Here is a 25,994-nt window from a genome sequence, read left to right as displayed (position 1 = left end):
TTAACTTTATAATTTAATAGGTCTCTTTAAACAGTCGTCGTCACCAAAGATCAAATAGATAATATAACTTTCTCAATAAGGTTTATACATTGATCGAAAGTACATTTACGATAATCAATCACCATAAATTCTATTATAAACAAAATTCAATTTATTTAAAGTTAATAAATTACATCCTCTAATTATCTATGTGAAACTCTTGTCAACAAAGGGGATTTTAAGAGAGCTCAGATTCCGTATACAAAAACCCATAATTTTATAAGTTTTTCAAAATTTGGAAAGTAAGAGAGAGAGATATCATTACAATAAACATAAGATCTTTAACTCAACCATTATTCCAATTGTTCTCAATGGAGGTAATATCTGGGAAATAATCAAGATAGAAGGAAAAAATATGCACACGTTCATTAAAAAATGTATAGGAACAATAAATGGCATCTTTACCCAAATATTATTTCAAACAAAAATCTTTGGAAGACAAAAAACACTCAAATACATGTAATATTAGAAAAACATCGTATGTTCTTTGTCCACATTTTAAGCAATTACAATAATAACCTGGTTATTGACAGAGTTGTTAGCTACTTTTAAAAGTAGCGTGCTATTAGCTATTATTTTTTAAAGTAAAAGCTACTTTTTGTTTTATTTTTTTCTTATAATGTAATTGTTTAATAAATAATATATAAAAATCAACTTTTATAAATAACAAAATAGGGTTAGTTTTGATTATAAAAAAATTTATGTAATAAAAATAAATATTTTGGTAATTTATTGCATTTTAATAATAAAATCATTTCAATATTATCATTCCCAAGTCTAGAGCGACGATCAGAAAGTATAAGTTTTGCCTTACTAAATTATCTCCTAACACTAGCACTTAAGGGCAAGGGAGTATTTAATCTTATATACATATTTTTAATATAAGATAGATTATCAAAAATACCCATTTGAGTATTTTTAGAAAAAAAAGGCGTTGAGTGGATTTTCTAATACTATCTTTTATTACAAAAAATTATTAGCGGAAGTCTTCGTGGTTGTAACTGGGCCATCTTTGTTTGGGATGAGATTATTCAACTTTATCATGTATCACGTTGATATTTATCATCATAGGAATTGATATTAGCTTTTGTATTAATAATTAATTTAGTTTGGATTGAATTAGTCTTTTTGGACGTAGAGTCGCCTATACCAAAATTATTTAGATGTTTTTCCATTTCCATGAAACATTTGGCATGAACTTCTTATATAAAATAAATACTATTAGAATGTAAAAATGACAATTTGCTTTTAGGTGTTCCTTGTGGTTATATCTACTGGATTAATTTGCGGAAATATTTTTTTTACCTTTTAAACAAATAAATTTGAAGTCAATTTTTCGAATCTAGGTAATAGGAAATGTGTATTATAGCTATTAAGAACATTATCTTCCATTTCATTAATATTATTGTCTGTATCACTTTCAACGATTTGGTTATCCATAGGCGATGACATTTTAAATTATTAACACATGATTTAGACTTATTATAATACAAATTGAAAATATTTATCAATTCAAAATTAAATAATAAAAATTGTGCTACATAGCAACTTTCAAAAAAAGGAGCTCGCTAAAAAATTAAATAATTACAAAAAATAGCGCGCTATTACCAAAAAAGATAGCGCTCTAAGTAGCACGCTATTACCAAAAAAGATAGCGCTCTAAGTAGCACGCTATTTTAACAATCTGGTTATAGATGCCATTAGCCGCTTATATTCTATTAATGGTTGGTACCGTAAATATAAATTCTATGGTTCCTTAAGCTTTGAAAGACAGACCTTAATTTGAATATGAAACAGTTCCTAAAATTAATAAAGGGTGTATAAAAAACTTCTCAAAATCAAATCAAACTACCTAAACTAATTGTTAAATCTCAAATTCTTTCATGATATAGATTTTTTATAATTTTATTACATTTACTCTGACTTTTGTTTCATTTGCGTTTGCTCTTATTTAACGTTTCTAAGCCAAATCCTATACCAGACCTTATATTATTCAATTCGATTAATTCATGCTACTAAGATAAAATATAAATTTATTTATTTAGAATTTCCAAACAGCAGTATCTACTTATTTAACATATACATCAATATCTGTATGAATCTTATCTTCAAGATCTATGATGATAGACATTAGAAAAACCTAGAAAGATTATATTTTATTTTTAATACAATAAATAAAACTTGTAAGGTTTGTTGATAAATATATGAGAAAAATATAATAGATTTTTTTTTCAAAAAAAACTATTTATTTTTATTTAATAAATGTTTATTTTATTTATAAACTTTAAAATAAATATTTAGAAGGATCAAATATTAAACATAACACATCATTTTCTAGATTTAAAATAGTATATAATTATTATTTCTGACATGTATATTAAATTTTTTTTTAATAAATTTTGATTGATGTTAGCCTGATATGAATTCAAGTTAAATCATGGCTCAAATTTATAAAAGTTAAATAAAAACAAATATTCAACATAAAATCAATAAATTTCACTTTATAAAAAATAAATATTTAATAAAACAAATATTATTAAATATATTAAAAAGTTAATATCAATATAGTAAAAATTTAATGTTTTTTAATTAAAATAAATTAGCAATTATGAAAGTGAACATATTGATACTTTTGCTGCAGTATTATTAATTAGTTTTGGATTTCCACCAGAAATAAGTGTTTCTATTTCATTAATTATCTAATTCAAAATAATTTAAAAATAAAGTTAAGTTTGGTAAATACATCTTCATGATTAGGAAATCCTCCTGTCATAAATTTTGAAAATATTAATTTTCCATTAATTTTAACTTCAAAAGATCCTAAAATTTAGAAATAATTCAAGGCATATGGGGAGATGATTAAACCTGGCATTCCTTCTTTACCTATTACTATTAAATCAGGAAAGTGTTCATTAATATATTTTTTTAATTCTTCAAATTGTAATGTATATCCACATCTTGAACTTTGTTTATATAATGATTTATTTATGAAAAATGAGAATATTAAACCAAAATTCTATTTCTATTTGAGATACAAGCATTTATCTTATCTTATCTTGCACGTTGGTCACAGACCTGCCCAAAATGAGCGAACGTGAATTATATGTGAAGGCCTATCCTTCATATAATTAAGCCGATTTTTTCTCAGGATACCGACAAACCTATTACCCAAAAAAAAATTTATGAGTGCCTAAACCCTCTACCAATAGAGTAGCATATTTAAAATTAGCAGGAAATAGAAATATAAATAAGTTATAATGAGAAGTAGAATAAAAATAGAAAGTCATTTTAAAAGAAAATCTTCCAAATACAATGGTCTAAAAATATTAATTTAAGTTAAGTATTTCTAAGGGGCATTAAGCATTTAGTTTCAAAGCATATATTAGAAACAGCTGATTAAATTAACGAAATTTTGGTTCTGGTAATCTAACCCAACAGAAGACGGTTAATGATGCTTACTACCTTAAGGTACTACCTATCAAATTTGAATTTTGTTCATTTTTCATTTGGATAGGCACTACTAAATATATTTATAATTTATATTTGAAAAATCGTGATTTTTGGAAAGCCTCTATGGCCTAGTAGGCAAGAGCTTGGCTTACTTATCCCATGCTCACAGGTTCTAGTCCCTGGAATAATCATGTTTTTTTCTTATTCTAACTTGGTGGTTCCATCCTTGGGGGGATGATATATAGAAGGCCGGACTCGACCACGTGATTCCGTATTAATATATTAAATAATAAGGGTCTTATTACATTTTAAAATTTTGGTCGGTATTTAGCAAATTAGGTTGGTATTTAGAATATTTCCATACATTCACTTGGTAGTAAGCATCATTAACCACAGAAGACAATATTAGAAAGACATGACATTTTATATCAAAGATAGATAGTTCATGCTTATAAAAATATTGATATCTAACAAATAAGAAATTTTATTTTTTTAAACAAATAAATTAAATTATTATTTAAAAAAAAATTATAAGTGTTTTTTTAGGAACGTTAACATGATTAAAGCATTTGATGATCACTAACGCTTAAATTGTGCTTCTCATTTTTTATACAGTATGCAGCGTCTACATGACAGGATTTTCACTGGATGCAAACCCCCTTCAAAAACCTTTGCCTACCCCCCCCCCCCCCCCCACCTAAATAATTCACGCCAGCTTCGGCGGCGGTGTCTCTTTATTATTATTTTCACCTTTATAATTATATTAACACTCTCTTCAGAGATAAGGATAACTTAAATTAATTTATTTCTACTACCAACTATCGATATTTTGTGAATATAAATAAATTTTTTTAGATAATAATTTCAATTAAAACCTCCATTATTTACAATGAATTAATTATTATGGCATTATGAGCTTGCTGATATATCTAAACCTTTTAAATTAAAAATGATAGCAGAAAGTTTTATTTAAAAAACAATGTGTATAATTGTTTGCAATATATAGATTTGGTCGATAATTGTATTATAATATTTCTATAATAAAAGTATTAATTTTTACAGCAATAAATTTTGTCCTATTTCATCTCAAAATTTAAAAGATAACCCCCCAAAAAAATTATCCTGCCCCCATTAAAGCAGCCTACCCCCTCAAAAAAAATAGGATGCAAACTGTTCCTACCCTTCCCGCTCATGTAGACGCTGACAGTATGGAATATCTTCGATAATAAAAATATCCAAGGGGGAGGGGAAATCCCCCCCCCCTTTCAGAAATTTATCACCTTTTGTGAATATCCCTTTAAGCTAATAAATATTCTTCTAAGTCCTCTCCCCACTCCCTGTCCTCCAAAAATGTATGCATATATCTTAAACAATAATTTGAAAGAAAGAATGTAAAAGTCAATATTTTTTTAAACTAAAACTATTCATCATAATTTATACTTTTTTTAGAAAAAAGCATTTATATATATAAAAAAGTGAAACCAAAAATATTTTTTAAGAAAGGAAATATAAGCCAAAAATAAATCTTAAGACAAAAGTAAAATGTATTATAATTACTAATAATAAATCCATATCTAAATAATATAATATATCAAATATAATTTTTTTATAAAGTGAGTAACTTTAATTTATTTATCTTAATAAAAGTAAAATAATTATAAAACTATTGATAAAATTTAATTATAAATTAAATAAAAAAAATTTTGGCACAATAAAAAAATTGGAATATTATAAGTCGTAGATTTAGAGTATATCTAATTCCTTTAAAAATTTGATTAAAACTTTTGTGAAGTCAATTATCGCATGAGGATGAAAATTTTTTACCAATAGTGAATTGTATATTTTACAGAAGACTATAAAATATTGATAAAGACATCAGAAAATATCTTTTGAAGAATGTAAATGAAAAAAATACTTATATATTTCAGTAACGTCAATATCTAATAAAAAAAGGTATATTAATTTTATTTCATAGTATTACATTAATTAATAACACATATATTATGTAGAAAAATAAATGATTAACGCAGCATATTTATTAAATGAATTGAGTATTGTTATAAGTTATATTTTAAGCGCGAACGAAATAATGTTTCAACAGAATGGAATGTCCCAGTTTTGATAGCCTGCCGCAAGTAATCGAAAAAATCCATTAAGGTGTCTAGATTATGTCTATATAATTTTTATTTAACGTTCAAAATAATTATCTTAAATACATTTGATTAAGTTTATTATCTTATATAATAATTAAAATCTAAGATCTAAAATTTTGGAGAAATTAAAAAACGTGAATGGTATTTTTTGATCCTGAAAAAATATCCGTAGAACCCACTTCCAAACTTGGCAAACGAAAACGTCTTGAGGCAACTAATGGAGGTTGAAGGGGGAAAAATTGGTTGAGAAACGACCTCCAGAGAATAAGGAGATTTAGTTGGAATTCTGATGAAACAAGCGATAGAAAAATTTTATGAAGAATATGAGGGAAATAATGATAAAGAGGTATCTAAAGCAAAACAAAATGCTAAGGGAATGATGTTGTGAATATACTAGAACTGGCGTGAATTTGCAAATGGTCTGTAGAACTAGGAAGGAAAAAAACTAGGATAACAAAACAAATGATTAAAGATATACAAAATGTAGTTCATATTAAATGCTTGAAAAATGCTAAAGGAAATGTCATGATTGATGGTAAAAAAATAAGGTCATTGGAAGAATCGCTAAATGAATAATAACGATGTTAGCTGAGTGATAAGGTTGGAGGGGAGAAAATAAGCGAGGAATGCGCAAAGATGGAAACCAGGGTTTCGAATCGAACCGCCAAACCGGAATGAACCGTTAAAATTTTCTGAACCGCAACCGTTATAAAGAAAAAATAAAAAGAGCGAACCGAACTATTATAAATGTTTTAAACGGTTTAAAACGGTTTTTAAAAATAATTAATTTCAAATTATTAATCTAATTTTGAATAACTAATTTTCCTTAGGGGCAATTTTTAAATTCGTGATTTCTTTTCAAATAAAATTTTTTTTATATTATCTACATATCAATCAATACCAAGTTTATTGTTTTTACTTTAAATATTCAATTTGATAGAGATTAGGCAAATTACCAGCTATTTAGATAAGATATAATCTTAAAATCACACAAAACTATTATTGGCTAAATTAACAAGTTATTAGTTATTTTAGCTTAGGAAAAATCATATAATTCTACCATTAATAACTAACATCTAATAAAAATCAGTACTGACTACTTTTAATAAAATACTGTTTTATAATAATTTCTTATTATTTAATATATTCAAAAAAATTTATCTTAGTTTATATAGAATATGACAGAATGGGTAATTTAAGTTTAACTATATTTATATTTAATTTAACATCAAAATGTAAAACTTGCTATTATTTTTAACTCAATGTAAGTCTATTTAATTTAAAACAGATAATAAATATAAAAATGAAGTAATGTAATGTTAGTTAACTTATTTAAACTGAAGATTTATAGTAAGATATTATTTAAAAAACAGATTTAGAAGAATATTCATTAACAATGCCATTCTTTAATCATATTTTCTATTTTGCATATATGAATAATGCTAACTAACACATTATTTTAATGATAAATAATTTATAATGACTTAAATGAGTATTAGAATTCTGAATTTAAAAAAAAACTATATGATTATTAAATAAAAAATTATACTGATCACTAAAATATTGCTGACCATTTTATTTATTGTGATTAAAATTCTATGATCCAAGTTTTTTTTAAAAGATAAAAAAGAAGTGAGTAACATATTATAATATAAAAATAAATGTAAAATTGTTTCTATTAAACTTTTATATATTCTATTTATATAATAAAAGATTCTGATCGTATCTATTAAATGGTTCGGGAAAAGTCAAATCCTGTGCGATCCTTTTTTAAATTAGATACTATAAAAAATCAATCTATTTGTAAACTATAAGATTGTGGAAACGTTATAATTGAGGACTAAGCTGAAAATCTCGAGCGATATATAGAAAGATTCCACGATAAGAAATTCATATTATTTAAAAAAAAAGAAAATCTGACTATTAAAAAACTCAAATAACGAAAAATGCAAATGAGTATAAATCAATCCAAAATACTTTTACCAGAACTACTACAATACAAATTAATATCAATAAAGAAACTATAATCCGCTCCTGCACCAAGTTAACAGTTCACGGAAGACCAATAAATCAATCGATGACAACGTATTTCGAAATATTATAGACCCAATAATTATAGGATTGGGTGAAATTTAACTATCAATTCAGAAAATATACGTAATAAATATAAAAAAACAATTATACCAAAAAATTATTTCCTATTAGATATAGCAATTTAATATGATAGGTCTATATTGGGGATCAACATTCAATTTATAAATAAAAGAGTAATAAAATTAAGGACTCTATACATGAAAGAGATAAAAGAACGACACACTAGAAATTCTTAAAAATGATATGAGTATAATTACACGATAACCACCGATAATGCATAAATATGATTTAATTAATTAAGCTATTAATACATCACGATGAAGGAGATGATAGCCTTAACGATTATTTAAATGATGATGATATAGATGATAATGATAACAATTAATGATTTCATTAAAAATTCAAATGAAATTGTCATTAAAAATAAAGCAAGAAACATGTGCAAAAAAATAAGAAACCAGACCATGGCTATTCTGTCCAAATTAAATTTGAAAAAACCACTAATAGATTGTTGCAGAAGATGGAACTCAATCTATTTAATGTTGAAGAGATTACTAGAGTTAAAAAAACTTTTACCAAGAAATATCGCTCCAAAGCAATGATCGCGAAATATGATTATCAGAGAATAAATAGAAAATAATTAGATATATATTAAAAGCTTTATATCCAGCGTATATTTTGACAAAATATATACAAAGTGAACAATTGACAATAGGCAATTTTTATGCCGCGTATCATGCAAACGAGCAAAGTATACACTCCATTTGCTATACTTTTAGTTTCTACGATAAAACCACGAGAAATAAATTTGAATACTGGCGTTTTTTTGCTCAGCTCTATATCTCGACCCAAGATATGTATTTCTAACATTTGAAGAAAAAGTTATCGTCAAAAAACATCTTTCTACTTGGAACTTAATACAAAATATAAATAAACAGAATATTGAAATTCTAGATACTATACATACGTGTTTACATTCGAAAGATAATTTAGATGATGATTTTGAAGATTTATTAAAGTCGCATAAAAGCTTTAATAAGAATAATTCTCAGGGTATAGAAAAGTATATTAAATGTATAGAAATAGAATATATAATTCGGTCATTTGATAATATAGTGAGATTAGAAAAAGACACTAATCTTTTGAATTATTGAGAAAATGTAAAGAGTAGTAAGCCAGAACTGCTATTACTCTGCTAGCTGTTCCAGCTACGCAGGTATCCATAGAAAGAGCATTTTTTAGCCTTAAGTTTTTACTCTCTGCCCAGAGAACTAAATTAAATCCTGAAATATTAGAAATTATTTTAGTTATTCGTTCATATTCTCTTTTTAAACAGAAATAGTATAAATTTTATTATATTCAAGTGTTATTTTATTCCTCATTGTATTTGTGCATGTTTATTTTTATCTTATTTATTTATGAAATAAAAAAAATTAATTTGTCTTAAATTTTGTATTAAGTTCCAAGTTTTAGGTTTTAGAAAGATGTTTTATGTCGATCTCTTTTTCTTCAAATGTTAAAAATACATTATATCTTGGCCGAGATATATAGCAGAGCGAAAAATGTCATTCAAATTTATTTCTCGTGATTTTATCGTAGAAACTAAAAGTCTGGCAAATGGAGTGTCTACTTTGCTCGTTTAAGATACGGGGGCATAGAGATCGCCCATTGTAAATTGTTCACTTTGTATATATTTTATCAAAGTATAAGCTGGATATAAAGCTTTTAATATATCGCTAATTATTTTCCATTCATTCTCTGATAAACATATTCTGCGATCATTGCTTTGGAGCGATATTTATTGGTAATTTTTTTTAACTCTAGTAATCTCTTCAACATTAAAAAGATTGAGTTCCATCTTGTGCAACAATCCATTAGTGGTTTATTCAAATTTAATTTGGACAGAATAGCCATTGTCTGGTTTCTTATTTTTTTGCATATGTTTCTTGCTTTATTTTTAATGACAATTTCATTTGAATTTTTAATGCAATCATTAATTGTTATAATATAAATAACCATTATCATCTATATCATCATTATTTAAATAATCGTTAAGGCTATCATCTCCTTCATCTATTAATAGCTTAATTAATTTAATCATATTTATGCATTATCGGTGGTTATCGTGTAATTATGCTCACTTTTTATATCATATACTTTTAGAACATCTAGAATATTTTTTTAAAGATATTCTGTTGTGTCGTTCTTTTATCTCTTTCATGCATAGAGTTCTTAATTTTATTTTTCCGTTATTATAAATTGAATGTTGATCCCCAATATGGACCTATCATTTCTAGTTGCTATATTTAATTTTAACGAAATAAGTGTTTGATATATTTCCTTTTTTATATTTTGCGAAAAATCAAACGCCTTTTTTTAAATATTATTGCGTATATTTTCCGAATTAATAGTTAAATTTTCACCCAATCCTATAGTTATTGGGTCTATAATATTTCGAAATGCTTTGTCATCAATTGATTTTATTGGTCTTCGATGAACTATTATTAACTCGGTGCAGGAGCAGATTAAAGTTTCTTTATTCATATTAATTTGTATTGTAGTAGCTCTGGGCTTAAAAGTATTTTGGATTATATTATATTGATTTGCATTTTTCGTTATTTGAGTTTTCAATAGTCAAATTTTCTTTTTTTAAAAATAATAAGAATTTCCTATCGTGTAATCTTTCTATATGTCGTTGGAGATTTGCAGCATGGCCCCCAATTAAAACGTTACCACAATCTTCTAGTTTACAAATAGATTGATTTTTTATAATATCTAATTTAAAATAAGATCGCGCAGGATTTGACTTTTCCCGAACCATTTAATAGATACGATCAGAATCTTTTATTATATAAAAAGAATATATAAAAGTTTAATAGAAACAATTTTACATTCATTTTTATTTTTATATTATAATATGTTACTCACTTCTTTTTTATCTTTTTTAAAAAAACTTGGATCATAGAATTTAAATCACGATAAATAAAATGGTCAGCAATATTTTAATGATCAGTATAATTTTTTATTTAATAATCATATAGTTTTTTTAAATTCAGAATTCTAATACTCATTTAAGTCATTATAAATTATTTATCATTAAAATAATATATTAGTTAGCATTTAACATTATTCATATATGCAAAATATAAAATATGATTAAAGAATGGCATTTGTATTAAATATTTTTCTAAATCTATTTTTTTAAATAATAAAAATTTTTACTATAAATTTTCAATTTAAAACATTGTATTAAATTATTTCTATACTTTTATTTATGTGTTTTATATTAAATAAACTTATATTGAGTTAAAAATAATAGCAAGTTTTACATTTTGATGTTAAAATAAATATAAATACTATAGTTTACCTTTAATTACCCATTATGTCATATTCTGTATAAACTAAGATAAATTTTTTTTAAATACATTAATTAATAAGAAATTATTATAAAACAGTATTTTATTAAAAGTGGTCAGTACTTGATTTTTAATAGATGTTAGATATTAATGGTAGAATTATATGATTTTTTTCTAAATTATTAGCAAGTATTATTATAGGCTAATTAATAACTAATATATATAAGAATAAACTTGTTAATTTAGCCAAGAATAGTTTTGTGTGATTTTAAGTATCTTATCTAAATAGGTGGTAATTTGCCTAATCTCTATCAAATTGAGTATTAAGGTAAAAACAATAAACTTGGTATTGATTGATATGTAGATAATATAAAAAGATTTTAATTTGAAAAGAAATCACGAATTTAAAAATTGCCCCTAAGGAAAATGAAAATTTCAAATTTAGGAGAATAATTTAAAATTAATTATTTTTTAAAACTGTTTTGAACCGGATTAAAATATTTATAACAGTTCGGTTCGATCTTTTTATATTTTCTTTATAATGGTTAAGGTTTAGAAAATTTTAAGGGTTCATTCCGGTTTGGCTGATCGGTTCGAAACCCTGGTTTTTGTTAATTAGGGTTATAAAATAATTAATATTTTGCTCAATATGATTTTTTTCTTTTAAATTGAAAATCTGCATTGAGAAAAAATATTATACAAAAATTTAAGTTTTTTTTGACAAAATGCAAATAAATTCGGTTAAAGTAAATAAAGTAAACACAAACCAATAACCTATAATAATCTGGGAGCTTTCTCCTAGTTTGGGAAAAAAAATAAATAGAAATGGCATACTAAAGGACGATATAAATAACTCTAATAAATTTACATCATGAGTAAGATGGAAGCCAGCATCTCGGAACAGTTTAGCAAATGATTGAGGTAGGCTCTGGTGTAATTTCTGCACGTGTAACATTCGCAGCCATTCACTATAGGTGAAAAATCAGCTTTGTAACTAAATAAAAAAAATTTTTAAAGTCATATCTAAGATATATAAGAGACATTTATAATAAAAACAAATGTTTCCGATATCATTATAAGTGAGCTAAATGTAAAATCTCATTTTTAAAAAATGAGCTGAGAACCATTGCTTCTCCTTAGCGATATACCACTTAGATGATTTAACTATTAGAAATGGAAAGAAAAGATAATACCGCATTATCGATATTATTTAGGGCTTATTGAATTATAAAAGTATTAATTTTATTAATGTTTTATAAAGAAAAAGTAGATAAGGCTTACATATTGTCTTTCAAATCCGTCGTTATTTGAACGTTATCGGAATTTTCTTCCAAATTTGATTTTATATAAACGATCTCATGAAGGTCCGTCGACTTCGAAAAACTAAAATTTAAGGCTTCCCCATTCTCGGTCAAAACATAAGCCAACATGTAATATCATATTTTTTTTAAATTAGCAAATTTCGCAATCATTTGAGTCAGGAGTTAAGGAGTATACTTAGAAAAATATTTAACTTATAGAGTTGTAAAATTAGGCGGGTCAAGTCGAACTTACCGACTCATTTAGAGGATTTTATCGTAAAAAATAATTTTTATTCTGAGTTTCGCTCGACTCAGCAAATTAAGAACATAAAAAGTTTTTCTTAAACAAGCATTTACTTCCCCCCCCCCCTATTCTCCATCTTCTAACATTCTTTACTAATTTATTTCTTCCTTTTCCCTTTCTCAATATCTTTTTAAATTTAAAAAAATATAAAGGATGCGAATTATCGAACATATCAACACCGCACTTGATAGCTTCAATTACCATTAGCGGATCAAACGGGCCTTGTATAATCTTTACCTTGTTTTCAGGTAAGCCTTCCTGGTAACAAAATAATATATTTATAAATGTTGATTGATTGATTTTTTTATTTAACTTAAATTGTTATAATAGCCTTAAAATATATATTTCGTTTAAATTGTTTTTTTTATAATACATATATATATATACCTTATTTTATATTTATTTTTGGTATCATTTTTTAGTTTTAGAATAAAATAATTATAACTTAAAACCGTTTTTCTTACCGTCGTTATTGTTATATAACATGGTGCCCCGGAATGATAACTCACAATGATATATAAAAAAATCTCATATATATTGTGCATATGCCGATAAATGACACACATACAAAATTATGACATGGATGATTCAATTGGAAAGGAGAATTACTAAATTTATTATCAAACTAGAAGAATCTATCATGGATATGAGTTGTTATAAATGGAAATGATTACTAAAATTGGGTATATGAACTTACAAGAACCAAAATGTTAGTTAGACAATAGGTTATGAATTCTATAGAGTAAAACCAATGACGATTTATAAAATATTCTAAATCCAAGTAAAAAAAAAAAGGAAAGTTATTATAAAATTTCAATATAACTTAATAAAATAATTTAAAAAATTTAAATATAAATCAGTCATAATGGACATATATGAATACTTAGATAAGCTTAGAAAATATTTACTTAATAATGAATTAACAGTTAAATTTCTTGATGACCTACCCATTGATATTTTTCGTATTTTTGATTTCTGGGATAATGACCAAAAGTGGGAATTAACTAAATTGCCTAAAGATAAATTCTTAGCTACAATTAAAAAATATTACGAAAATAAGCCGTATTTAATTAAATTCCCAGATCTTTATAGATTTCATATTGACAAAATTCAGTCTAAAAAAATTTATAATACTAGTGACATAGGTTATTATAATAATAATAGAAATATTAATTATAACAAAATTATAATGATTATAAATCTAATGAGCATTTTAAAAACAGCTTTGGACGAAACTTTGTTAAAAGATATGATATTAATTATAATAAAAATTGCAACAATAATAATTTTAGATATTATGATAATTGTAATGGTAGAGACTACAGAAATTTTAACTTTAGATGTCATAACTGTTAATCCCATGATAAGAAAAATAAATTAGACAATAAATATGATAAAGAAACACATTATAATAAAAGAAATTATCATTGTAATGGTAAATCTCTTAGTAACAAAAAATGGAAAAATATTGAATTAGAACCAAATATTCAAAATGAAAGAGATTCTTATAAACTAATAGAGATAAATTATATAATAAAATTTGAAATATTCGTGATTATAGAAAAAAAGGAAATAAACATTAAAGAAAACAATGAAACAAAGATTAAAGAAAATAATAAAAATAAAAACTCTTACTAAATGCGATAAAAAAAATTGAGACTTATAAATTTGAAGACAATTAAAAGTATCACTAAGAGAAGTCATATAAAAACTAAGTCTTAATCCTAGAATAATACTCAAGGATGTGATGAAGAGATCTTTTTCTAAAAATTTGAGGCTCAAAAAATTATTTTTTACTAAAAACTATCTTATGAATAATTATTATTTCAAAATACTTTTTAAATTAAAAAATAAGGGCATAAAGTTTAAATTTCTGAAGAAAGAGATGGATGTACAGACGTACATATCATCTTTTATAAAAAAAAATACATAATAAAAGATAATTTAGTATATTAAAACATGTAAAAATAAATTAAATACTAAAACATGTAAAAATAAATTAAAGACTAAAACGCAAAAAAAAATGCTTAACAATCTTGTTGATTTATCATCTTTTTATTATTCTAACATCCAAATTTGATCGATTCTCTAATTATTCATATATTCCGAAATCCTATTTAATAATGATAATTTTACAACTGGTGATAATAACAATTTTGTAAAATTGACAATGATAACGACGGAGCTTGACGACGAGCCAGCGTACTCAAAACGATATTAACAAACCAACGTGATAGAATCAAGCCAAAGACTACAATGACTTATGAACGACTTGAACACTCAAAATGAACAACCATTTGAACGACATATTTTCTATGATACAGATGGATTATGGGAAGACTTTTCAGAAGAAGGGGAATGTTGATTGATTGATTTTTTTATTTAACTTAAATTGTTAATATAGCCTTAAAATATATTTCGTTTAAATTGTATTTTATAATACATATATATATATATATCTTATTTTATATTTATTTTTGGTATCATTTTTTAGTTTTAGAATAAAATAATTATAACTTAAAACCGTTTTTCTTACCATCGTTATTATTATATAACAATAAAAAATGTTTTTTCTTATCAAGCTATATATTTTTCTAAAACTTAAACGGTATGTCATGTGTGTATATAATGATATGTCGATCAGACCTGAAGGTTCTACACGGGTTAGTCCGTATTTTTTAAAAATATACTCGGGCCGAGTTGTATACTTTAAAACCAAATATTTCAAATAAAACCCGGAACGGGCCGAAGAAATTTTTAAAAAAAAATTCAGGCCGGGCCGTGCAAATAGTAACTCTGCAGGTCTTTGATATCGATCATAGATATGTATAAATAAATCTTATCAAACAATAGAAGCTCTCAAAAAAGAGGCGAATCTATCCGTCCTATCGTCATTTGAACCATTCAATAAAGCTTGACCTCCATGACTGTGGTTAGTATCTTGAGAAATATAGCCCGTTCCATTTTCTTCTTGTTGTTTGGAGAACTTCAGGTTTTCAGTATTAGAAATATCAGTGAATTCTTCTGCCAAGCAAAACAAGTCCCCTCTACCATCTCGTTTTTGTATTTTTTTAAAGAGTTTCTGGTCGGAAGTAAAATAATCGCCATTTTCGGAATTAACACTTTTGATAGTTTGACTCACTCGTTTTGTATCTACATCCCTTCCTTTATATATAATATAATACCTTTCAAATATATTATAGCTATTTCGAATGACGTAATGATTCTTATGCTTTTAAAAAAGGGTAATGATCGTTAGGTGTAGCTATATCTTATTTTTTTGAATACAGGACTTAATTAACCCTTCGATACTTGGGTGGAATCTTGGAGACTCCAAGGTATGTTATTTGCATAAAAATGGTGAATTATAATGATTTGAAATCTTTAGAACCTCAAATTTAATTTTAGAATAGAGAATATTATCCAATCTATTCATAAAAATTTTTTTTTCTTAATCAAAGATTCTCAAAATAAATCTTGGAAATTTGTAAAATTCGCCATAATATAAAAGTTTGATATCTTCTATATTATGTTTAAATCAAATGGCATCCCCTTTGTCATGAATAATTTTACGAATTATGGTTGGTAGAGATTAAAAGATCTTTGGTTTTTCTTTGGGGAGATTTAAACATGGTTCTTTTATTTTATTTATCATAATTTCTTTACTTTGTAGGACGTTTTCTTCCAATTATTTTTCGAAATCCCCTTAATAATTACGATTGGATTTAATTCAGGAGTACACGCAGGTCATTTGATATTATTATCCAATAGGATAATTTATTAGTTAATTTTAAAGAAAGGCATAGAGCGTTGTCTTGCTGAAAAGTAAGTTTCCAATGCGTTAACCACACTTCGGATAATTCAAAAATAAAATTTGCTGATATTATAATGAATTAGTCATAAATATTATTTGAGAGATTTTTATAAGATTATATATAAGAAATCTCCTTTACTTTGGAGTAAAAAAGACTAATAAATGTTGCAAGCTATATCTTCGTTCAGTGGCTCTTTTTCAAATTCCTAGACTAGTTTCCCTTCGAATCCTCTTTCTCCACTTTCCCAAACCCTTGGAATCACCACTGGTCAAATCTAGTGTTGCCATGTCAATATCTACTACTTCGATGTCTCCCTTTCACGTATTGTAGGTTGAATAGGGATCCCCATCTTTTCTTTTGTCGGAGGCAGATGAGGGTGTGATATATAGTTGAATGTGCATAGAAAGCAATGGATCAAGTTTTTACGATTGGATGCTCTTCCTTTCATCAACCTCTAACATTGACTTTTACAACAAAGTCAAAAAATCCTACACAATTAAATCTCCTAAAGGTAAAACGCTAATATGAAGAAAAGAACTTGGATGTATTACAGTGATCCAACATCATTTTCGACAATGAATAAAAATTTATTTTGTAATATTCAATCGTAAAATTTTGATTATTTGAAAGAACGGATGCCTTTAATTTGAATTGTTTTGAAAGGCCAACCCCTTATAGGCATTAGAGTGTAAGCATGTGACAGGAAAACTTAGGAAATATGTTCGAGCAATAAAGTGGTGATAAGGACATAAAAATAAATACTAGGTTTGATTAATGGCGATTCCCAAGACTCAGAAAATGGAAAAAGGGATTAGATTGGAAGCTAGCCTACCCGTGACCTTGGAAAAGGGTCACTATCTAAACGAAGAAGATATGCTAATATCATCTTCAATATAAAAGCGTTTTGGGGTCCCGTTTTAATTATATAATATAAGCCTTTTGGACTCTAAGCCAAAAAAAATAGTAAAAAATAGGGGAAATTTCTTAGAATATATCTAAAATAATATTGACAGATGGTACGGAAGATAATAATTATATTTTTAAACTCAAAATGAGGAGATCTTAAATATTCCGTCAATTGTATTACAGAGGGACTTTCATTTTCCCGATTTAAAATGATCACCGGGCTTTATGAGTGTGTATGTTAGGACCCACATAGATAAATTTTAAACTACATTCTTGCTCTATAAATTTCCATTTAAATTTTTTTTGTATTCAACTATTCTCATGTTTATTTTGAAGAATAAAGATAAATTATATGATGTAATTATTATTTTAAAAAAAGGTCTGGCATAAATTATAAAAATTCCCAACATTTGTCAAAGGAAATTTTAAGGGTGTGGGGGTTGGGCAGTGTTGCTAAGCGGCTCGAATCGAGCTGTTTTAAAAATAGCTAACATCGGAAAAATGTAAAAACCTCGAGATTTCATTAATATATATCCAAACATTAGTGACATCTATGAGCAAATTCTTAAAGCTTACGTAATAATTTTTCTAGATAAAAATATTGAGTCAGCCATTTAACAACATTTTTTTAATTTTCTTCCCCATTTGTTTTAATTCCTTAACGATTTTTTAAATTTAAATATTCATCAAAAAAAAATAAATAAGGTAGAAAAATTTAAAAACTTCTAATATTACTTATATTATTTTCTTCTTCTTTATCCTTGATTCGCGATTGAATTTTAAAGTTTCGACTATCCAATTTAACCGTACTCTGGTAAGCAAAAGGGGTCATATTTTCTATTATGAATCCATCTAGATGTGAAAACTTTAGGGATATTTCGCGGGCTGCTATTTTTCTGGATTCTATGTCTAGGTCACCTAAGAGGGAACCATACAAAGGAAGGGTCTTATTTAAAGTAAGGAATAAGAATAAATATTTTTTTTTAAAATAAACATTTAAATCTTTCAATAAAGATAAAGTATACAACTGTAAATAAATAAATTTTAAAACTCCAGATTCGCGTTCCTTTATTTGTATGCACTCATCCAAAAAAGCTATAGTATTTTTCAAAGCCTTTTTATTCCTGTTGAGGGACAATGGCACGTTATCATTGAACGCTAGGTCGGACATCACATGGCAAGCGGAGGGTCTAATAAGGTGCTGAAGTTCCATGAAGGCCTCTGGATTAAACTTTATATTTAAAAATAATTATTTATTGATCATTTTACTTTTATTTCTCTCATATAGTTGTTAGATATTAAATAGGTTTCTCGAAGAATACTAAATATTTGATGCGACCTGTAGTATTAATATTTTTAATTGTTACAGTGACTTTCTGTCTAAAATTAGTTAAAATAGTGGTAAGATTATAAGATAGAAAAGAACACTTTATGGAAACATGGCATTTTGATTGTATCTTATCCTACGTACGAGTATGAAATGAATAAAATATATGAAAAATTTATATTGTAAAATAATATTCGAATAATACAAGTATTCAATTCGTACAAAAACGAATATTAAATTATTGATTCGAAATTTAAGAATTATATAATTATTATCTCATTATTTTATTTTGATTATCTGGAGGCCTAATATTAAATTTTGAAAAATGCGAGTATATTTTTTATAATATTTATTATTGATAGTCTAATTATAATTATTTCAAATGTAATAGATTTTTTGACCTATAAATGCAAGAGCATTGGCGTAAATAGGTTGAATAAGCTGAACCCCCCTCCCACTTCTTTTAAAATTTGGAAAGTTCAGTGAATATTATTATTAGGATAAAAAATGATAACCCTATACCTCCCATCCTGCAGTGCCGCCTCTGAAATATACGTGCCCCTACCCCCTTAGACAAGAACTAAATTTGTGAAAAACACAATAAAGGAGGTACTTTTAGACTTAAAACATTATTCAGGTCCATTTCACATATTGAGTTGATTAATCTTTTTTAAATTATAGATTTTCCGCAAATTTATTTATCCACCTTTTTGTGGCACCCTTAGGCAATACATTAAGGTATAGAGACAGCTTACCACCCCCCCCCCCCCCACTTCTCCCAAAAAATAAATAAAATATTATAAATTTTTTTTAAAAATAATACGATGTAAGTTGCTAACTTAATATTAAAATAATATAATATTTAGTTAATAACTTATAATAAAATAATTAGTATAGTTAAATTTTTGTGAAAACCCAATGCTTTGTAATTAAGATAAGTGAAACAGGGACAAAGTTCTGTAAATCAAAAAATTCTTACGAAAATTCTAAAACGTGGATGAGATGTGTTAGAATAAATCATTTGAATTGCCAATGTAATTATAAAGTAATCAAAATAGAAAATTCCAATTTTGGGTCATACATTTTATATATTAAGGTTAAAAAAAGTATAATATATAGAATTTAATATTTCCTTTAAAACACATAATAATTAGACGTTTGCAATTCATATTTTATTGGTAAATTAAATAGAGAATCACAACAAGAATTCGGTAAAATATAATATCAGGCGTTCCTTTTCTTCAAAAAAGGTAACCCCGTTAGTAACGATTTTATTTTAAAATACTAATATGAATTAAAATGGGCCCGCGTTTGGGTCCAGAAAAAATACAAAGGTTCAGGGTTCACATTCCTAATATAATTCAATAAAAAAAATTACAAGCACATAATTTATTATCATTTATATTGAAAAATTGTCTTAGTTAGCTTCAACGCGCAACTTTTTTTTGTCAAATAGTTTTAGCGGCGCGCTCTATTTTTAAAAGTAGCGTTTAACAACACTGCCCTTTCTGAGAATCAATGCCTTATGGAAGAGTTATATGTAGTGCGTCTACAAAAAATTATACGGAATATCCACCAACAAATTTAATCACTAGATTATATTATTATAATTTGTTTGGATATTTTAACATTAAATTATTAGTTATTTTTCATGATTGATATTACTAATATTATTTATTTATGTCTTAAAATAATCCACTAGAATTGATTTATACCATTATAAATATTTAAAAAAGTTATCTAAATAATAGGGCTGTGCCTATCCTCATTTTTCACCGATCCGATATTGGTTCAAGCCCAATTCGATACCAATCCAATATTTATATTGATTTTTCACCACTTCCCTTCAGGGCCGTAGCCAGGAATTTTCACTTAGGGGGACCAAGTGCTTACTTGGGGGGGGGCACTATTTTTTTTAAAATCAAACAAATAATTACGCATTCATAGAAATTTTTTTCTATTTTTATTAAAAATTTAATAACAAAATAATACTATAATATGAATATACAAAACAAAATAATACTATAATCTAAAAGATAAATTCTGCGTTATTCTTTTTTCATACGCCATTAATACTAAATTTTGTTTACGTTTATCCTTCATAGACTCTCTACTGCTCGATAAAACTCTCTTTAATGTAGAGAACGAGGCCTCACAAGAAGCCGTTGATATCCCAATGATTATCGCTGCTAAGTAGCATTTATATAATTCTTTAAATGCATGATTATATTTTTTTTATACATAATATGTAAGATATTTTCAAAATTATGATTTTCTTTAGCTTCCGAAGCTAGCAATCCTTTTGCTATCTTCATTTCATGATGCAGTGTTTCCATATTTAAGTTTAACAGGGATTTGAATGGGGCCATTTTATCTGATAAAAAATAATCAGGGTCAAGGGGGGGGGGGACAATGTATTAAAAGATTAAAATCATCTTCTGTAAATCGGTCTAAAAAACGATCCACAAATTTATCTATAATTTCATAATATATCCTTAAAGAACTCCAATTGGAGTCTTTTTCACAATCGAATTCTAGTTTGCTATCAACTAAAAAATCTTGGAAATTTTTAGGCGTTTTACGTACCCGTGATGATTTTTGGGGAGTAAGATTAAATTTTGATAAAAGTTTTTTAGCCTTAATCATAATCAAAGCAAAAGAATTATCACATCTTTTATTTTTTAATATATTGATAGTAGAATCAATACAATTTTTAGCATCCACTAGATTAGTACCTTACAATTTTTAGCATCCACTAGATTAGTACCTACTGATTGTAGATACTTATTTAGTGGATCTATTGTAATTAATATCTCATAAATTATGATGGCTAATATAATGAAATTTATATTAATACATTGAGATAAAAGACCAGAGGCTTCGACTGAATCATGAATTGAAACCTCTGAATTCAGAGTTCTATTAGAAAAGTAAAATAATACTTCACCAATAGCCTTAAAATTCTCATAAATAATGAGATGTTTCCAAATGACCAGTCCACATCTGGTCTAAAAGTCTCTTAAGGGTGTGGCCTGTATATTTACAGGATACGTTAAAACGCCTGAAAAAATTATACAATGCATTTGATTAATTAAAAAAATTAGAAATAATAACAATATTATTATACCAATTTTGAACCACAAGATGCAACTTGTGGTTGTAGCATATTAATTTTTTTTTTGAAGAAGTGTTTGCACTCCTCCATTTCGGCCAGACATAACGTTTGCACCATCATATGCCTGGCTTATTATATTAGCTGAATTAATATTTAGATCATTAAGTTGCTTTAAAATGCAATCTGTAATGCTTTCAGCAGAAAGACACTCTAAATTAATGATTCCTATTAAATTTTCTTGGATTTCTCCAGAAAAAATATAGCGAATTATTATGCTCAGGTTTTCACAACCTGAAGCATCTTTTGTCTCATCAGCCTTAAGACAAAAAAAAGGCACCTCGCTTTTATTATATTTGTCTGAAATATGTTCAAGCACCATATCTGCCATATTGGATATTACTTCGTTTTGAATCTGTGGTGATGTATACTGGGCATTTTGGGGTATTCATAATTTTATTTAATTCAGGGTCTTTTTGGATGGTGTAGGAAAACATTGCTATAAATAGCCCAGAAGAATAAATTATGTTTTCATCTTTTGCAGCATCCGTAATATTTGTTGAACCAGTCCCATGGAAAGGTAGTTCTTGTATGCTAAGAAATAGCATCAAATCAAATATTGATTTAATATAATATTGATTACGATTAATTTGATCACCTCCCAACATTTTAGTTATTTCTGTACCTTTGTTTATATTTTGATTTTTATCATGCCATATTGTAATTGAATTTAAATGAGCTTTTGAGCTCTCGTGTTTTAGCAGTCCCTTCTTGGCAGCTAACGCATTTTTCCAAATTCTGAATCCCGTTTGTCCAAATTCATCACTTGGATTACACAAGTATTTCCTACATGGAAAACAAAAGGCAGCGTCAGCTTCTACACTCTCCAACCAATCTCGGCCTCTATACCATGATTTTTAAAATGATCTTTGCCTTCCATGGATATCTTTTTTCGCGTAATTGTTTAATTTGATTTGATTTGGTTTATTCTGGCCAAGGTCACCTGGGATTTGAATTGAACCATTAGAGGACTTTTTTGACACTAAAAATATTATAATTAAAAAATTGTAATGAAGGAAAGGGTCATAAATAATAATGGTCATCAGGATGGGCGAAGGAAGGGCATGCTGAAAAGGAACAAACACAAAATTTATATTGTATTTAAGCAAGTATTTGCTATACTGTAGTGCCCAACCCTGATGAAGATTATCAGTAAAGTTGATCAGTAAAATTATAGATATTCAGTATTATAAACTAGAAAAAGGTCATAAACATTATATCTTTAAAGATTAACAAAAAAATATAATATTTTTATATTTATAAATCAATTACTAGTTGCCTCTTGACAATGAGAGACCGAGCTGCTAGATGAAGATGATTGAGTCTCTTCTTCGTCTTTATTTGTATTAAAATCAAAATGTAATAATGAAACACCATAATCTCCTACTCCTATTGACAGCGTCTACATGACAGTATATTCACTGGATGCAAACCCCCTTCAAAAATATATATCTACCCCCCTAAAAATACCAAAATGTTATCCATAGATAATTTAAAAATGTAATGGAAAATTTTCTAGATTATTATAGCCTACCCCCTACCCCTTTATAGATATTAGGATGCAAACTGTTCCTACCCCCCCCCCCCCCGCTTATGTAGACACTGCCTATTGATATTGTCAAAAATATATAAATAGAAAAATTTGGGTTAAATTTTAAACTATTTACCATCTTCCTCCTCCTGAGTGTAGTGAGGAACATTTTCTAGATTATTAGCTTCATTCATATCTTGAAATATGAGTGAATATATATATTTTAATAATTAAAATTATTATACAAAAATGATAATATTAATAATAAATGTCTGTCTCTTATCTTATATAAAATAAATATATATGAAATAATAATATATAGGTATTGATTGCCCTATATCAATATCATATAAGTCATGAAACAATAATATAAATTTATACTAACTATGAGAAGAATCAGTTTCTGAAATTTCTGATGTAGTATTACTAGTAGTTTGTAGAGGTGATGTTGCTTGACATTTGTTTAACTTTAACTTAAACTAAGAGTTAATAACTGATTGTTTCTTCATAATTTTAAAATAAACGCTGTAAAATAAAATAACTGGTTATATATTATAATATAAATGTGATACCTATAGAGAATGTTATACACAACAAAAACAAATGAAAAAAAATGAATGAATGATAATTTAATATTGGGTAAAAATAAAACACGATAGAAAAAAATTTGCAAACTAGACATGTTTGTAGAATAAATATTCAAAATTTATTTTAAAAATATAAAAATAATCAATTCTAAAAAAATTTTCAAATTGGGGGGGGGGGGGCAGAAAAATTTATGGGGGCCAAAGATTTTTCTGGGGGACAGGTTTGGGGCCAAAAAATTTTTTGGAGGGCCGGGCCTCCCGCTCCCCCCCCCCCCCGTGGCTACGGCCCTGCTTCCCTTTGAATAATGTGGTTTAGAAATTGTTGCGTTATTCCTTTATCTTATTTTTTGTTTTGTGCATTTGAACTTTTATTATTTTTGTTATAATCTAATTTTATTTTATAAACGGCGTAACCTTACTTTTTTATATATTATTTTACTTTTTTATATTTCGTTTTATATTCTAATTTATATATTAGAAAATGTATAAATACCTTAACAAAAGAAAAAGAAGTTAGTTAATAAAATATATTTTTACTGACTCGAACCTCGCACCATATCGTCACCATCCTTATTCTTTGCAGAAATCAATATTTTTTATGCAAAAAATCGAATTATGCATTTAATTTAATTCTTCATTATTTCTCCCCGTGAAATTAGAATTCTGCAGAAACGCATTTTGCAAAATTATCTTTGTCTTTTATAAAATATTTCCATAATTCAGATACCACATTTTAAAAATTTTTTATTATTTAAAGTATAAATAATAAAATTGGCGTTATTATTTAAAAAGATTTAAAATAAATAAAACTTAATGTTCCTTTCTATATTAAAAGAATAAATAAATTTTAAGGGGTGTTGTGCATTTGCATTGTTTAAAAAAAATATTATTTAGAAAATATTATTAATGTAATACAAACATACATAAAATAAAAAACAAAAGAAAAAGATGGGATTGGATCAGGTTTTTAATGGTATCGGCCCGATCCGATATTTTTAGAAAACGCTAAACATCAGTGCTGAGCCGATCTGATATTATATCGGCAAGCTCTACTAAATATATTTTATACCTAGGAGATTTGTATTTTATTTAAATGTATGTATTTTGGATATCATAGGGAATTCTTATTCTGATTTCGAATAAATAATGCGTAAATTATATGTTAAACAATCTTTCTTCATTACATTTTTTTCCTAACAATACGTAGTTATTTTCTATGAATACTTTTTATTGGACTCCCAATTATTATTTTAAACTTTTTAAATACTTGGTTGATTGTCAGTTCCTGGTTACTTTGCTGCAATGTAAGCAGTGGCTGACTTACCACAGGTAGCTGCAGAGTTGGGCAGGTCCTCCGGAAAAAGAATCTAGATACAGATACTTTAAAAAAATGAATCTTAGATACAGATACTAGTATCTTTTTCAAAATATCAAAAAGATACAAGATAAAAGATACTTGTATCTTTTGCTAAATTAGAGTATCTTAAATACAAGATACTTTTAAATTTTCATTACCAATTAAATTAGAATAGTTTATAAATAGAGTTTTTATTATTTATTTGTGAAAAACATAACATACGCATATAAGAATGAATATTTACAATAATTAATAAAATATTTATTAATGAGTTAATTATTATAATATAATAATAGGCGTTTTAATATTAGTTTTTGCCCATTAATAACATAAACACGGAAGGGAGAGTAGTATATTTAATGGGAGTTGAAAATTTGCAAATAAATAAAAAAATTAAATCAAATTATTTTTTAAAATAATCAATTTTTCAAATAATTTATCATTAAGTCTTTGTCGTTTTGGCATATTTAACATTTTGCCAAAACTAAATAACCTCTCAACAGGAGCTGAGTATTATATTTTAAAAAAATTTCCTTAATTAAAGGATAAAATTTAAGCATTTCGAGTGTTTTTTGCCGGTCTTTAATATAATTTAAAACCTC

The 25,994-nt window shown here is 26.2% G+C and overlaps 1 protein-coding gene and 1 long non-coding RNA gene across 2 annotated transcripts in view; both read right to left on the bottom strand.

Annotated features, from left to right (window-relative positions):
* Positions 1–2,351: 2,351 nt before the first annotated feature.
* On the bottom strand, positions 2,352–3,114 carry LOC135931835 (uncharacterized). Its single transcript, XR_010573180.1, has 4 exons — positions 3,049–3,114; positions 2,905–3,002; positions 2,783–2,859; positions 2,352–2,738 (listed from the first exon to the last, which is right to left on the bottom strand). It is a non-coding gene; the product is annotated as an uncharacterized LOC135931835 (long non-coding RNA).
* A 2,450-nt stretch (positions 3,115–5,564) lies between these two features.
* LOC135931901 (uncharacterized) overlaps positions 5,565–25,994 on the bottom strand; it is a 39,732-nt gene continuing 19,302 nt past the window's right edge. Inside the window, exons 4-11 of the mRNA XM_065469215.1 lie at positions 18,470–18,649; positions 18,154–18,364; positions 15,546–15,862; positions 12,855–12,955; positions 12,374–12,520; positions 11,961–12,086; positions 5,777–5,928; positions 5,565–5,661 (exon numbers count right to left, since the gene is read on the bottom strand). Of these exons, the coding sequence (XP_065325287.1) occupies positions 5,651–5,661; positions 5,777–5,928; positions 11,961–12,086; positions 12,374–12,520; positions 12,855–12,955; positions 15,546–15,862; positions 18,154–18,364; positions 18,470–18,631 (1,227 nt within the window). The 5' untranslated portion in view covers positions 18,632–18,649 and the 3' untranslated portion in view covers positions 5,565–5,650. The remainder of the gene's footprint in view (positions 5,662–5,776; positions 5,929–11,960; positions 12,087–12,373; positions 12,521–12,854; positions 12,956–15,545; positions 15,863–18,153; positions 18,365–18,469; positions 18,650–25,994) is intronic.

Source organism: Gordionus sp. m RMFG-2023, chromosome 1 (assembly GCF_954871325.1).
Source record: "Gordionus sp. m RMFG-2023 chromosome 1, tfGorSpeb1-WG-v2, whole genome shotgun sequence".
NCBI classification, from domain to species: domain Eukaryota; kingdom Metazoa; phylum Nematomorpha; class Gordioida; order Chordodea; family Parachordodidae; genus Gordionus; species Gordionus sp. m RMFG-2023.
Note: the sequence above shows the minus strand (reverse complement) of the source record. Positions and strands in the feature narration are given on the sequence as shown.